Raw genomic sequence first — 13,357 nt, forward strand, 5'->3', positions numbered from 1 at the left:
TTGTAGACCTTTCACGATTTAAGCTAGCAGCTGCTCCTAACTTCGTGCTGTGCCACAAATTGGTGTTGAAAATATGCCTTGTAAGAACTACACAAGTACATGTAAACATGCCCTATGTCCGTTCAATAATTAATGTTAATTAGTCCTTATAATGCAATAGCACTATCACCACGATGACACTCCCCAGTGCCATGTTCTACCTATCTGCGCCAATGCAGCGCTTCCCAGTTGCCTCGCCGACGCAATCATCACATAGGCGTGGTAGTAGCGGTTGCAATATAGGCATTCCATGCCTCCACTGTGGCGGTTGGGAAGTAATATGTGGATTCGGTAGTCGCTGAGCCATAGTAGATGGCAGCCTGTCCTGTCATAATCTCATTTGCCAGGGAAGAGACCTCGCCACCTATGACAGTCACAGATCCCGAGGAAGTGTCGGTGACTAGCCCAGTCTGGTTACTTCCAAAGACAAACTCCCTGATGAAGACGAGAGCCTGGGGAGTTTCTGCAGTCTGAATTTATGGACTATAGACGAAGGACACGACGTACTGATTCGGGATTTGTGTAACCAACGAGGTGGCCTGCGTGGTCAACAAGAACATAAGTCCAGTTACGTTCCTGATGCACAATACCGGCGAATTCGCCATTATCGTCATACCATGGTGTCGACGGTTTGCGCGTAAAGCCTTGAATCCCGCCAAAGGTGGTGTTCTATGCACAATGAGCTGACATCCCTTCAGTTTATCGTCCAACATACTTGAATAGTAACTGAGGAAGGGATTAACACTTTGACGCGACAGATAGTGGCTACTCACTTTGTGAACCAAGGTGAGGAATGAGTGAGTCATCATTTCCGGAGAATATGACAACAGAGACGTTGCGGGCTGTGGCATTCGTGGCCAAGTCCGTAAGGAATGCCATAGGTCTGTGTTACGCAGTAAGCACCGAACCCGATAAGGTATACAAGGATTCACTGACTCGACACCTAAAAAGAGCTCAGTCAGAAAGAATTTCTATGCGAGAGGACAAACACAAGCTTACTCGGATCATAATTAGAATAGTCTAAGTCAGAATCATTAGTCAAAGGAGCCCTTAAATACACTCGTTGACTAACTGTTGCCGAATGGGTAGTAGATGGACTCTGTCCAATTCATGCTTGTCGGTGCATGGATGGCAGCACGAGTTTGTGGGTCGTTCAAAAAAACTGACCCATCCATAGGTGCCTCAGGGTTTAGCGCATCTGGAATGTTATATACCTACGACCTGCAATGAGCACAGCAGCGAAAGCAAAAATATTACTCACGTCGAACATCCCTCCAGAGTCCTTACTGAGTGCTATCCTCTCCATAAGCGATGGTCAAATAATAAAAGCAACGAACATACACCACGGGAAGGTGAAGTTGATGGCATAATCCAGCATCTCATCGTAAACATCGCACCCGTACCATGCGTCGATGGTGCCATTTGCACGGCCAGCTAGATCACGTTGCCAAGCATCCCGCGCACGCAGGCGCTCATGTTTGGACAAACTAGTGCTCCGCTTTGCTAGACGTGCATTGTACCTCTGTTCCATTTCGGCCAGAAATAGCTTCTTGGAGAATCGACCTTGTCGGGCTTTGTATCGCCCCGATGCCGACATATCAGATGAATCAGGGTTTTCTCCAGGAATGTAAGTCAAAGTTGGCAAGTGTCCGTTTTGGGGATATTCAAGGGTAAGATCATAGCCGCAAAGCGCTTCTCTGGTGAGAGATTAACGAAATCACAGGAGTATAATTCGGGTATGAGTACGAACTGTTCACGGAAGTACTCAAAGACATCGGTGTCATACCCGATCACCTGCGGGTATGTCTCAAGGACACTAAGCTTTAGAATGTGAACACCGCGAAGTAGGTCGTCTTGTGAGTAGAAGGCTCACCACCGGGAGGAGTTCAAATGTCTCTCCAGAAGCAATAGAGCCATCTCCCATAGCTATCTTGGCCAATGTAATTGGCGGATTCTCCATCTCGAAGTAAGCTTTCGTGATGTAAGGCTGTTCCGAATAATGTTAGTTCTGCGCATGCAGCAAGACAATGCACTCGCTATATACATGCCGGCATAGCTTTCACCGGTCAGATGCAATGGGCGCTTGGCCAAGCCAGGGAAGACCTTGACAAGATTATCCAAGAATCCAAACTGTGCGCAGTCAGTGAAAGTGAGGTGCGAGTATGGTATGTATTATGTATACTGACGAAGTCCGATGCCATTTGATCCTCGTCAAAAACTGAAAAGGTGTGTAAGCTGAGGCAAGTCTCGTAGGATGTAAACGTACTATAACCAGTGGAATCAGCAGTTCCAAAACCAACGCCGCTGACGATGATTTCTATTAAAGAATGGACATCAACACAAAACACAACACTTACACTGGCTGGTCTATCCAGACGTAGTCTGCTACTGTGCTCCATGCATACTGGTTTTCAAGTAGCGAATAGTCGTTTTGTACTTGGATCGGGCCATTCTTTCGCTCATTGTCAAATCCAGAGTCTGCAGCGAGGAAAGTAACAGGAGACAGACCTCGAACAATAGGCCAACGAGACTTGACGAGCCGGGTCTGCAATGGTCTGAGTACCGACAATGGACAGGTAGATAACGTATCACCTACCCCCCATTTAGCCAAATACCCCAGGGTGCGTCAGTCGAAGTAGAAGTGAAAGAACCTTCCTCGCTCTCAAATGCCCAGAAGAACAAGGTGTCATTTGGATGACCCTCTCTCTGAACAGGAATGTTCCCTGCCCAATTACGAGCGAGAGACCATGTAACATTTGGCAGATTCTCGGTCACCTGGAAGTCTAGTTGTGTGGTGAGCTTTCCTATTACGGACGCGAACAAGGCTTGACATACAGTCCTGCCACTCCGTGTTGTAGCTACCATTCGGCATTCCAGGGTATATTTGAGGCCAGCTGCTTGGGGGAGTGCCAGAGGTCTGTTGTGCCTTTGCGAGTAGAATGAATGAGGCGACAGTGACGAAGACAAAGGCCTGCGACCGGGACACCATGACGAAGAAAACGAAAGCAGCAAGAAGCTGATAATTTACGAGGGTGACAGGATGTAGCAGTAAGCCGCGTTCTTTTATATGAACGACCAGGTTGACTTGAGGCACCAACGGTTGGCTTGCCGAAACATGGATACAGTTTAAGATCATCTCACACTATTGTGAGCGGGAATGTAACGGCTTCATTTGCTACTCGGACAATAGCTAGAGCTCGAGGCTTATCGGATTTGGCTATTATTGACACCACCGATACATCGTTACCGTACGGGAGAAGGGCTGACAATATTAAGCCGCTACCACATTCGTGCATGCGCAGTAAGGAAGGTTCCGCACTAATAGACTGCACCAGACTGCGTGCATGATCAGAAGTCATCAAAGCGCTGACAAAGTGCCCTGAAAAAATATTATGTGAGTAGCCTGATCTATATAAAGAATCTTCAAGGAAAGAATTACGGGACCGCAAGCAAAGTCAAGGGGACGTGTGACCGCTCGTGTCTTGGTTACTCAAGTACCCATGGACGATGGGTGGTCAGGATGACTCCTTGCACAATGATCGCTCTACGAGATGTCATGATCTTGATTGGACTCCGAGTCCTTGCTGCCTCTACCGTACTAGAGCTCGAGGCAAATAGCAACACAAACAAAACTGACAAAGTAATTGTACTACTAGTTTTCTATAATCATTGATGAAAGAAAACAACTGTCGTTCCTCATCTATAACACTATCGACTAGTATGGGATCCGATATCGCCGCGGAAGAAATCGCAAAAGCTGCAAAAGTTGCATTCGAAGACTCTCAGTTGCTTCCTGCTGCTGTCCGAATAGATGCCCTCGCCAAAATCAAACAGCAGCTGGAGGCTAACAAGGCTGAAATACTCGCAGCAAACAAGCAGGATATGGAGGTGCAGCATCGTTTCTCGGCTAACTTGAAAGATCGATAATAACCCTCACACATTCTCTGCTCGCATACCAAGGCGGCACAAGTCGAGGTTGATGCAGGCAGGATATCGAACGCCATGATTAAGCGTCTCGATCTCGGAAAGGGCGATAAATGGGATTCCATGCTAAAGGGCGTACAAGATGTGGCAGACCTTCCCGATCCAACTGGAGTCGTCTCTTATGCTTCACAGCTAGACGACGATCTCGAACTGTATCGTGTCTCATGTCCGATAGGCGTTCTTCTCGTGATTTTTGAAGCACGCCCTGAGGTTGTGGTAAATATTGCAGCTCTGGCGATCAAGTCAGGTAGGCCTGTTATCTCCAGCTTGTCATATGCCTGCATGCAAACCGGCTATTTTCAGGAAACGCTGCGATCCTCAAAGGCGGAAAGGAATCAAATCACACAACACATCTGCTTGCCAAGGCCATTTCGCAGGGATTGGCCCAGACCTCGCTTCCGAGCACGTATGTCCAAGCAATCCAAACGAGGGCAGAAGTTTCTGCACTGCTGGATCTTGACCGCTACATTGACTTGGTCATTCCCCGCGGAGGCAACAGTCTTGTGAAAGCGATTCAGAACAGCACACGGATACCAGTCATGGGACACGCAGATGGACTGTGCCATGTCTATCTCGATGAATCCGCTGACCGTCAAAAAGCCGTCCGCGTGGTTGTTGACTCAAAGGTGAGCCTCTCTATTGTTCAGACAACGATCATATTCTCACGATAACACATGCTAGACGGATTATCCATCTGCTTGCAATGCCGCAGAAACTCTTATTGTGCACACCTCTCTTCTGAATACGGTGTGGCGAGAGGTTGCGCAAGCACTCTTGGCAGCAGACGTTCATCTCTTATGTGATTCACATACCTTATCAGCACTCGCCTCACTTCCCAACGTCCCGGAAAGGTTCTCAAGTCACGTCCACTCGTCCACAGAATCGTCCTATTCTATCGAGCATCTTGATCTTACGATATCCGTCATAGCTCTGCCCTCCCTTCATTCCGCAATTCAATTCATCAACTCTCATTCCTCCCATCACACGGATTCTATCATAACCGAGTGCGAACATGCAGCGTCTGCATTCTGCAGAGGCGTGGACTCCGCGGGGACCTTTGTCAATGCTAGCACGCGTTTCGCAGACGGTTTCCGCTATGGCTTCGGAACTGAAGTTGGAATCAGCACAGGACGGATACATGCTCGTGGGCCAGTGGGCCTCGAGGGACTGGTCATCTACAAATATATAATGAGGAGCAAAGCGGAGAGGGGTCACATCGTAGGAGAATTTGGGGTAGGAGAGGGGAAGAAGAACTTCAAGCATACAGCAATTGCAACAACCAGTGTACCATTCTAACAAAGATGACCAACGCAGTAGTTGACATGAATCACAATATGGCGACAAATCCTCATGATTGTGCATCCTCTTCCAGTTTTGCCTTCTTTGCACTAGGGCTGCCATCATCTCCGTCGTCTGCTCTGCGTTTAGCCGGTGCATCTACTTCGGCAGCCTTCTTCTTCTTCTTCACGACCAGTGATGTCAAGTCGTTAACCACTGCTGCTTGACCAGGGACAGATACCGGCTTAGCATTCAATTCCGCATCTAACGCTCTTGCAGCCATTGCAGGAGCAGACTCTATTGGCTCACTGGGAGTTGTTTTAAGTTCCTCCACCTATGCAAAAGCACCGTCAGTATACACTTCCTGGACCTGCACGGGCTCACCTTCAGCGCGAGGTCTTCTTTCAATCCTTCGCACTCTTTAATCTCGACTTCCATCTGACTCTTGGTCAGATGGCGCACGCTATCTGCGTGTACGTCGGAGGCGACAGCCTTGCCCTTACCCTTTTTATCTGTTTTGGCTTCCCGAATGGGTGCAGGGAGCAGCTTTCCATCAATTCCGTCGCGAAGTTCTGCTAGGCGAGCATCAACGCTTTCCAGAGCCTTCTCCGCATGTAAGATAGCATCCGAAAGTCGCCCAGAGGTCAGGTCAAGCACTATACTGAGCTTATAATGTGCTTCAGCAATTTGACGCGATGAAATCGGGAGAAGATCAAGCTTAAGTGCGAGTCCCTCTGAGTAGTCGGTGATAGCTTGGTCGAATTTCTCTATAGGATAGTCTGTTATTATGCGGATACTTAGCCGAGAAAAGGTGGGCGTACCCGTCTCGAGAGATACATCTCCGAGGGCAATATATGTCTCGGCAAGTTTCATTTTGACTTCGTCATCTTCATCCTTGCCTTTCTCGTAAATTGCACGCGCAAGCTCCAAGACTTCCCATGCAGCGTTGAAGTCGTCTTCCGGCTCTCCATCTTCCCCTTCAGCATCCTCTTCATCACCCTCTTCTTCTGCAATTGCGGCTTGACCGAAAAGGTCGACGCCTTCATCTGCATCTCCGGAAAAGGAGAGAATAGGACCCTTTCCATTGGCGCCGGTGCCCGAGGCTGAATAATGATCAGTTGCAGCGACAACGAAGTAAATCAAACGCGTCACACACGTTTCCCTTCTGCTTCATCTCCGTTCTCGGGCTGCTCCTTACCCAATACCGAAGCCTGTGATATCGCGTTCTCTAACAGCGCTTTTCCATACGAGAAGTAGAGATTAGCTGTTTCTGGTGCATCTTCGCCATGCTTCTTTGTTCTATGGACGAAAGACACGTAGCGCGTCAGAAACACGGCTTAATGGGTCCAATTTCGATCACGTACTGAAGTTCCAGGGCAGTAGCATAGTATTCAACTGCTTGCTCGTATTTTTTTAGGGCGAATGCACGTCTGGCGTGTTCGAGAGCGGTCTCTACAGTCATATCTGGTGCAGACGCGTCGGTAGCATCTGTCCTCGTTGCTTTAGGCTGTTCGCTGCATTTACGATGATTTCCGTCAATAGAGAGTACTAGGTATCTTCGGGGCGCAACTCACGAGGCCATCTTAGAATGACTTAGACACCTGTAGTGGTAAGGTTGGTGGCGGTAAAAAACAAGGTGCAGCCCGCGCCGGGAAGCGTGGATTGTTGACGCGACTTCCGATCACAGTGTCTCGGGGTCTTTGATCAACGCTCAACTTGTGGAGTCCTCAGTACTGCAAAGGAAAAATTGGTATTCAAGACGCTTGCACAAGCTCGACTACTAGATTATACAGGAGACAGGTAAAGAAGAAATGAATAAGACGTCCAGGCGATGTGATATCCGAGCGTAAACGATAGTGGGAAACTTGAGCGAGTGATAGCGATAAGAGACAATTGAAAAGGAATGGATGCGTGAACGAGACAGTGAGAGATAGGTCAAAATTAAATAAGTGATGCGGTCCCGCTTTGCTGTTGGAAAGGCTGCTGTGAAGGATCCTGGGCTCCAGGATATCCAAAAGGGCTCCTCCCATAACTGGATCCAAAGGATGAGGATCCATTGATTCCACTGAACTGTGACAGCGAGCCCATAGTGGGCTGCACAGATCCACCTCCGGCATTGAGCGAGGATGCGGCATACATCGTAGCCCTGAAAGGGTTGGCTCCACCGGTTGCCTGGGGTCTGAGACCAACCCCTAGCGTGGGCCTTGTGTCTGGCTGTGAACTAAAGGCACCAACACCAGTGGGCTGCTGCCCGATGTTCGAAACACCAGCGCCAAAAGCAGGAGTTGTCCCGCTCGAAGCTGGTGGGGAAGACAAATTACCGGGCGTACCAGTGACAGTAGGAGTAGTGGGACCGGACTGTGGTATTGGAGGTAGTGATTCCAACAAGGAAGCCCCAAAGGAGGATGTAGGTTTAAATGGCTTGATGCCACTAAAGCCGGTCATTTGGGGTTTTAGCTGGTCACCTGAAGGCGACATGGAAGAAGTGGTAGAGGCAATGGTGGCACCTGTAGGTTGCGTGGACGGTGGAGAGAAGGAAGAAAATAAAGAATCTGATGCAGTCGTGGTGGTCTGTGGGTTGAGTATTCCAAAACTGCTAGGGCTAAATTTGCTGTCCTCTGATTTTCGGCCGAATGCAAAGGACGAGGCAACGCTCGATATCGATGACTCGCCACCAGAAGCGCCTGGCGGTCCAAAAAAGCCTGTCTGTTGTGGCTGTTGAGTCTGAGGTGATGCAGAATCAGCAGGTGGAATATTGTTCGAGCTTCCGATACCCATGGCCAGCTCCATCAGTGTTGGTGGCTTTGGCACTGGCGGGGCTGGCATGGTTGGCACTCCGAACGGATTGCGCGAACCAGTCTGATGAGATTTGACAGGTTGCGCTACTGGTGGCGAGGTCGAAGACGCCTGTGCTGCGCCGAAAGTTGTGAGGGGAGTAGAAGCAGGTCGAGTAGGGAACGTCAAATGACGTGCGCGTCCCATTGATCTGTCCAAACTGCGTACTTGTGGATGCCGTTTGCATAGCGAATCCGTTCGAAGACCACGACGGCTGAGGCTGGGAAGTTGGCTGGAATGGTGTGTTGGTTTGTCCTTGCAATTGGGGCAAAGCATTCGTGGTCCCAAAGTTGAAAGCCGGTCCACCAGTCCCCTGCATCATCATCATGCTCTGTCTGAATGGGTTTGCGCCGGTGGCTTGCGGCTGCAAGAAACCTGTGCTTGGTGGCATTACAAATCCAGTAGGTTGTGGTTGCAAGAAGGCGGAGAAAGGTCGATGTTGGTGTTGAGTGGATGGCAGTTGCTGACCAAATGCGTTGGGCTGAACTGACTGGAAGGACTGTGGGAAGGCAGTGGCCTGTGGCTGAATTTGACCAGGGAAACCGAAGGGTTGACCTTGGAAAGCACCCGTCATTTGTCGCTGAACGAAAGGATTGGACGCTGGCTGTTGACGGAGATGGTTGGATGTTGAGCTGTGAAAAATGAGCAACGTCCTGCAGATCTCGGCAATTAACAGTGGCTTACCTGCTACTCGTGGCAGGTTTATCTTCCTCGATAGAAGCAAAAAAGTCTGCCATAGCCTGAGTAGTTTCAGGCTTGGGTGCGGGACTGGAAGCTTGACCGAACGTCCCATTTGATGGGGTAGATGTGGATGCAGTGGAGGTTGCTTGCGACGATGAAGCTGAGAGAGGTCAGATTATGGCTCTGCGAAAGTGAACTTAGTCACCTTTAGGCGCCGAAGACAAAGTCCCACTGCGATTTTTGCCGTTTCTGTCGGCAGCTTCCTTATTTGTCCTGTACTCAATTCTGTTCTGCTCGAAGTTGGGGTCGTTCAAGTATTCCTGGAGTGCACCCGCCAACGATACAGGAGCCTGATGACATCTGTGAGTGGTTTAACAAGTACAGGAAAGCTCTACTTGCATGCTTCAATGTTGGGATAGGAACGTTGAGTAGATTCTGCAATTTCTTTGCCACGCCCAAGTACTCGACCACTCGCTCTGTCTGAGTGCAGAAATGACGATATATGGAGAGCGCCTGCTCGGCGTCAATCTTTGACATCTCGAAATAGTGTTCTGGGATTTCTTTAAGCGAAAAAATGACACGAGGACGAGTAAACAAACCTAATACATTGATGACGCCTTCATTGCCGGCCTGAAAAAGAATGAGCAAATCCTTGACAAGCATGCGTAGCGCAGTTATAGTTAATTCGTCTTCTAGATCATCGAGATAGAACTAATAAATACTGTGTAAGTGATCTGAAAGATTCGGACGTGTAGGCGTACCCTGCACTCTACCAGGGTATCAATCATTATTTGCACGGTCTTGGTCTCCCGGAGTAGGCCCTTATCCACAGTCATGACGCGTAATTTCCTTCCCATTATTGTTTTACTCCTTTGAGGCGCCCTGGACTTTGTGGATCCTGACTTTGGGGCCGGAGCACTGGAGTATGCCATATCCTCTTCGATGGAGTTATTGACGCGCATGTCACGATTTGACTCTGCCTGAACACGGATTGCATCATGCTTCAAATCACGATATGCGCGTATGCGGGAGTCCAAATAAATTGCGTAATGCTGGAGATTCTGGGGAGCGTTGTATCCTAAGTACAGCAAAAGTGGGTCTAGATTTCCATGAGAATCATGACCATGGGTAAAACATACCTTCCCAGTTATTGGCAGAGACATTTCGCAGACGAAGAATTTCCGAAGAAGATAGATGAGACAAGACGTTGTCTGTCGCTCCATTGCGAATCATGGTATGGAGCACGATTAGTGCCTTAAACACGACCTATGCCAGATCGTCAGCTGTAATCTAAGGTGCTATAAGGCTTATTGCGCACGATTGCATTAGGTTCACGAAGGCGAGGAACGAGCGCTTTGCAAACGTCATGGACAGCACCATCTTCTGACCAAGTAGCAGCAATTATGGGATCTAGGTACTAGGGGATAAAAGTTAGTGTGAAATCAAGCAATATTAGTGTTATTAAAGAGACACCTTTGCCTTTGGAGGCGCGGCCTTTGGTTTGCAAGCTAACTTGACTGTCTTGTCGAAGCTAGACATTAGTCGAAGATGATGTTGGTCATCAGTCATTCACATATTTACTCCTTGCCCAATTCTCATACGAACTTCAAACTCAGCTCCGCCAGCTTCCGCCCATGATTCAATATGTTTAGAAGCCAAGTAATATATTCAATCATCTTCCTAGAATACTTTGAAAGTAGCTTCGCATCACTTTCCGTTGCATTCGAGTAACCTTCCGTTAAGTCGACCGTTGACCGCAGTTCCAGTGGTTTCCTCATTCGTTGTTGCCACGTGCACGGGTTATTCTTGCCTTATGACTACGTGTGTAAACGCTCTCAGGCTCCTAGTCGATTGATTGTTGTGTCAGTGTTGTCTGGGGCCCGCGGTTTGCTGCCTTCTCGAGCACTGGTTGCAGGTGGAGCTCAATCGATTTACATTCCTACCGTGGGTGTTTGGGCGTGGACTCCGAGTTCATTCTGCACTATATTCACGTAGCAAGTCCCTCTACACCACTCATTCCCACTGCATAGGTTTCCCCATATCTTACTCCTCAATCATGAATTTCCCTGCCGGCCTCCTAGGAAACAATGTAGCTGCCAAAGCCTCCTCATCGCTGCGTCGCAGAGGCGTCTCCATTCGTCATATTGCATTTGCATTCGCCTTGTCCATAGCACTGCTCACGCTTTATTTCAACTATCTCCGCTACTCGTTTCCTGCCGATGCCATGCACTACGCCCCCGTGACACCAGAGGTATGGACAGAAAGATCCTTTCAAGTTAGGGACGCCTTCTTGCATGCCTACCATGGTTATGAGCGCTTTGCTTTCCCAAATGATGAACTCCGCCCTTTATCGAATACCAGCATTAATAAGTGAGCTTATGTATGCCTTTCAATTACCCCACATCCACTCACGTAAAGATACAAAGCTTCAATGGATGGGCCGTCACTGCAGTTGACTCCCTTGACACGATGCATATGATGGGCTTAGAACAAGAATATAAGCGCGCAATGACAGCTGTGCATAATACAAACTTCTCCCTACCTACGGTGAGCGATGTCCTCTAGCATCTCTCAACGAGTCTCAAGTTGCCTACAGAATACCCGCGTGCCATTCTTTGAGACTGTCATACGTCAACTTGGCGGCCTTCTCTCCGCTTATGCACTGACGAACGACGATATATTGCGCACTCGCGCTGATGAACTTGGCACAATATTGGCTCCTGCATTCAGGACCGCCAGTGGTTTTCCTAAGTACGGCGTAAACACCGTCAGGTAACCCCCGTCATTTCCAATCCATACCGCTTCTGTAGGCCTAATCTTCTGCTTTAGAGGCACAAGCGACGGGCCATTGCTTGGAAGCTTGGCAGAGATTGCAAGCTATCAAATGGAATACGCCTATCTCGGTAAGATTACTGGTAAGAAGGAACATGTCGACCGAGTGAGTTCAAAATTAACTCTATCGCGTGTAAGGTTGAGCCTATTACACCCAGGCTACAACCGCCACACGTAACTTTGTCAATGCCGATTTGCGCGAACATGGCGGCATGTATCCGATGTTTTGGAATATATCGTCGGGACAGGCAAAAGATTGTACGTGCCTGATGCATAGTAGATAGAGTCCTGCTGACTGCATTCTTGCAATTGCCAGCACACCTTTCCGTTGGTGCAGCGTCCGACAGCGCCCACGAGTACACCCTCAAGCAGTACCTAATGACTGCTCGCACGGATAAGGCAAATCTCGAGATGTGTAAGGTTTCGCCTGCCAATCTTTCATCTCTACCTAATTACTCTCTGTAGACCTCCGCTTCACCACCCACGTTCTCAATAACTTGATGTACATCTCGCCGAACCGCCATCTCTTGTACGTCACGGATTCGAAATTATATAGGACCGGTAATCGCCCTACACACAACTTAGAGCATCTGTCTTGTTTTTTCCCTGGCCTGCTCGCCCTTGGAGCTCACACTCTTCCCCTAAATAATCTAGAAGAGGTTGGACTGAACTTTACTGCGCTTGCAGACGATCTGCTCCCTCAGCAGCAATTGGGCTATGAGGAGCTTGCCTCATTCGATCTAAAGGATTTACACCTATGGGCCGCCGAAGGGCTTGCACAGACCTGTTACCTGACTTACGCAGACCAGCCGACAGGGTTAGGACCCGATGTTATTACTATGATATCTGGCAGCGCGCGTTCTGAAATACTGTGGATGGATGCCATGCAAGAGTGGAGAACATCTGGTAGAAGAGGTCCCCCACCTGGAGTGGGAGATAAGCGCCCTTGGGTAGGAGATGGAACCCCTAGGAATGCGCGAGAGCGTGAGATGGCATACGCTATGAGAGACTACTACGTTAAGAACGCTGACTACCAACTGAGACCCGAGGTAAGAAGACAGGTTTCCATGGTGTCACATTCTGATATCCGCTTTGTAGACCATAGAGTCGCTTTACATCCTTTATCGTGTCACTGGCGATGTGAAATGGCGGCATCGTGGATGGGACATCTTTCAGGCGATCGAAAGGGAAGCGAAGACTCCATCGGGGTACGCCAACGTTAACAAAGTGGACACATACGACCCACAACAGCTTGATGTAATGCCTAGGTTCGTGTCTCACCTACGCGTCTCCTTGCGTTTCTTTTTAATGTTATTATGACAGCTTTTTCTTGGCCGAAACGTTGAAGTATCTTTACCTTCTCTTTCGAGAAGACGACCTCGTCCCCTTGGATAAGTGGGTGTTCAATACAGAAGCACATCCATTTCCTGTCTTTGAGTGGACAGAAAAAGAGAAGGAAGCATATGGTGTTTCGTGATATGTACTCTACACACTCCCACTAGATTCAGCGGTTATCATTGCACGAACTTGTCAGCGTACGATCCTCGTTACCTAATTATTGTATCATGCCGTTCATAGTGTCTCTCGTAGCTTATTTGAAGCTAGTCGACGCTACTTTGAGCGAGCTCGTAAACCCTCAGTCGAGGATCGGTGCTGGTCGGCGGGCCGGCCGGTCGGAACAGTTACTCAGATGGACGACGGAATATAG

At 48.8% G+C, this 13,357-nt stretch overlaps 5 protein-coding genes across 5 annotated transcripts; 2 read left to right on the forward strand and 3 right to left on the reverse strand.

Annotated features, from left to right (window-relative positions):
* Nucleotides 1-35: 35 nt before the first annotated feature.
* On the reverse strand, nucleotides 36-3,657 carry DFJ58DRAFT_806899 (Alpha/Beta hydrolase protein). The gene is made up of 18 exons (XM_041391206.1): nucleotides 2,875-3,657; nucleotides 2,636-2,822; nucleotides 2,548-2,584; nucleotides 2,397-2,491; nucleotides 2,306-2,343; nucleotides 2,226-2,257; nucleotides 2,077-2,169; nucleotides 1,913-2,026; nucleotides 1,790-1,860; nucleotides 1,381-1,736; nucleotides 1,301-1,332; nucleotides 1,112-1,253; nucleotides 1,039-1,059; nucleotides 976-982; nucleotides 813-922; nucleotides 755-765; nucleotides 547-708; nucleotides 36-491 (listed from the first exon to the last, which is right to left on the reverse strand). Exons 1-18 carry the CDS (start codon nucleotides 3,173-3,175, stop codon nucleotides 249-251), a joined length of 2,052 nt encoding a protein of 683 aa, XP_041239769.1. The 5' UTR covers nucleotides 3,176-3,657; the 3' UTR covers nucleotides 36-248.
* Nucleotides 3,658-3,759: 102 nt separating this feature from the next.
* DFJ58DRAFT_718032 (gamma-glutamyl phosphate reductase) lies at nucleotides 3,760-5,319 on the forward strand (the record flags this gene model as incomplete). Its single annotated transcript, XM_041384423.1, has 4 exons — nucleotides 3,760-3,927; nucleotides 4,000-4,270; nucleotides 4,327-4,649; nucleotides 4,705-5,319. The coding sequence occupies 4 exons, from the start codon at nucleotides 3,760-3,762 to the stop codon at nucleotides 5,317-5,319; spliced, it is 1,377 nt and encodes a 458-aa protein (XP_041239770.1).
* Nucleotides 5,292-6,984, reverse strand: DFJ58DRAFT_59292 (uncharacterized protein). The gene is made up of 6 exons (XM_041380825.1): nucleotides 6,876-6,984; nucleotides 6,666-6,815; nucleotides 6,458-6,600; nucleotides 6,123-6,404; nucleotides 5,686-6,068; nucleotides 5,292-5,635 (listed from the first exon to the last, which is right to left on the reverse strand). The coding sequence occupies exons 1-6, from the start codon at nucleotides 6,881-6,883 to the stop codon at nucleotides 5,372-5,374; spliced, it is 1,230 nt and encodes a 409-aa protein (XP_041239771.1). The 5' UTR covers nucleotides 6,884-6,984; the 3' UTR covers nucleotides 5,292-5,371.
* A 258-nt stretch (nucleotides 6,985-7,242) lies between these two features.
* Nucleotides 7,243-10,356, reverse strand: DFJ58DRAFT_718034 (ANTH domain-containing protein; the record flags this gene model as incomplete). The annotated part of the gene is made up of 10 exons (XM_041384424.1): nucleotides 7,243-8,208; nucleotides 8,261-8,768; nucleotides 8,821-8,977; nucleotides 9,023-9,167; nucleotides 9,241-9,368; nucleotides 9,417-9,528; nucleotides 9,579-9,895; nucleotides 9,957-10,083; nucleotides 10,136-10,234; nucleotides 10,291-10,356. The coding sequence occupies 10 exons, from the start codon at nucleotides 10,354-10,356 to the stop codon at nucleotides 7,243-7,245; spliced, it is 2,625 nt and encodes an 874-aa protein (XP_041239772.1).
* A 132-nt stretch (nucleotides 10,357-10,488) lies between these two features.
* On the forward strand, nucleotides 10,489-13,342 carry DFJ58DRAFT_707519 (glycoside hydrolase family 47 protein). Its single transcript, XM_041383760.1, has 9 exons — nucleotides 10,489-11,187; nucleotides 11,244-11,364; nucleotides 11,414-11,589; nucleotides 11,647-11,755; nucleotides 11,808-11,907; nucleotides 11,966-12,064; nucleotides 12,115-12,698; nucleotides 12,748-12,917; nucleotides 12,973-13,342. The coding sequence occupies exons 1-9, from the start codon at nucleotides 10,874-10,876 to the stop codon at nucleotides 13,124-13,126; spliced, it is 1,827 nt and encodes a 608-aa protein (XP_041239773.1). The 5' UTR covers nucleotides 10,489-10,873; the 3' UTR covers nucleotides 13,127-13,342.
* Nucleotides 13,343-13,357: the final 15 nt, after the last annotated feature.

This window comes from Suillus subalutaceus (assembly GCF_016647625.1).
Source record: "Suillus subalutaceus strain FC151 chromosome Unknown DFJ58scaffold_119, whole genome shotgun sequence".
Lineage (NCBI taxonomy): Eukaryota > Fungi > Basidiomycota > Agaricomycetes > Boletales > Suillaceae > Suillus > Suillus subalutaceus.

Coding starts and splice junctions, on each gene's coding strand:
- DFJ58DRAFT_806899 (XM_041391206.1), bottom strand. CDS start 3,175: ATGATCTTAAACTGTATCCATGTTTCGGCAAGCCAACCGTTGGTGCCT. Junction 2,492..2,547: donor TCGTTGGCCTATTGTTCGAG/GTCTGTCTCCTG, acceptor AATGAGCGAAAG/AATGGCCCGATCCAAGTACA. Junction 1,254..1,300: donor ACTCTGGAGGGATGTTCGAC/GTGAGTAATATT, acceptor TGCAGGTCGTAG/GTATATAACATTCCAGATGC.
- DFJ58DRAFT_59292 (XM_041380825.1), bottom strand. Junction 6,601..6,665: donor GCTACTGCCCTGGAACTTCA/GTACGTGATCGA, acceptor TTTCGTCCATAG/AACAAAGAAGCATGGCGAAG. Junction 6,069..6,122: donor AGATGTATCTCTCGAGACGG/GTACGCCCACCT, acceptor ACTATCCTATAG/AGAAATTCGACCAAGCTATC.
- DFJ58DRAFT_707519 (XM_041383760.1), top strand. CDS start 10,874: ATGAATTTCCCTGCCGGCCTCCTAGGAAACAATGTAGCTGCCAAAGCC. Junction 11,188..11,243: donor TCGAATACCAGCATTAATAA/GTGAGCTTATGT, acceptor AAAGATACAAAG/CTTCAATGGATGGGCCGTCA. Junction 12,065..12,114: donor TAAGGCAAATCTCGAGATGT/GTAAGGTTTCGC, acceptor TACTCTCTGTAG/ACCTCCGCTTCACCACCCAC.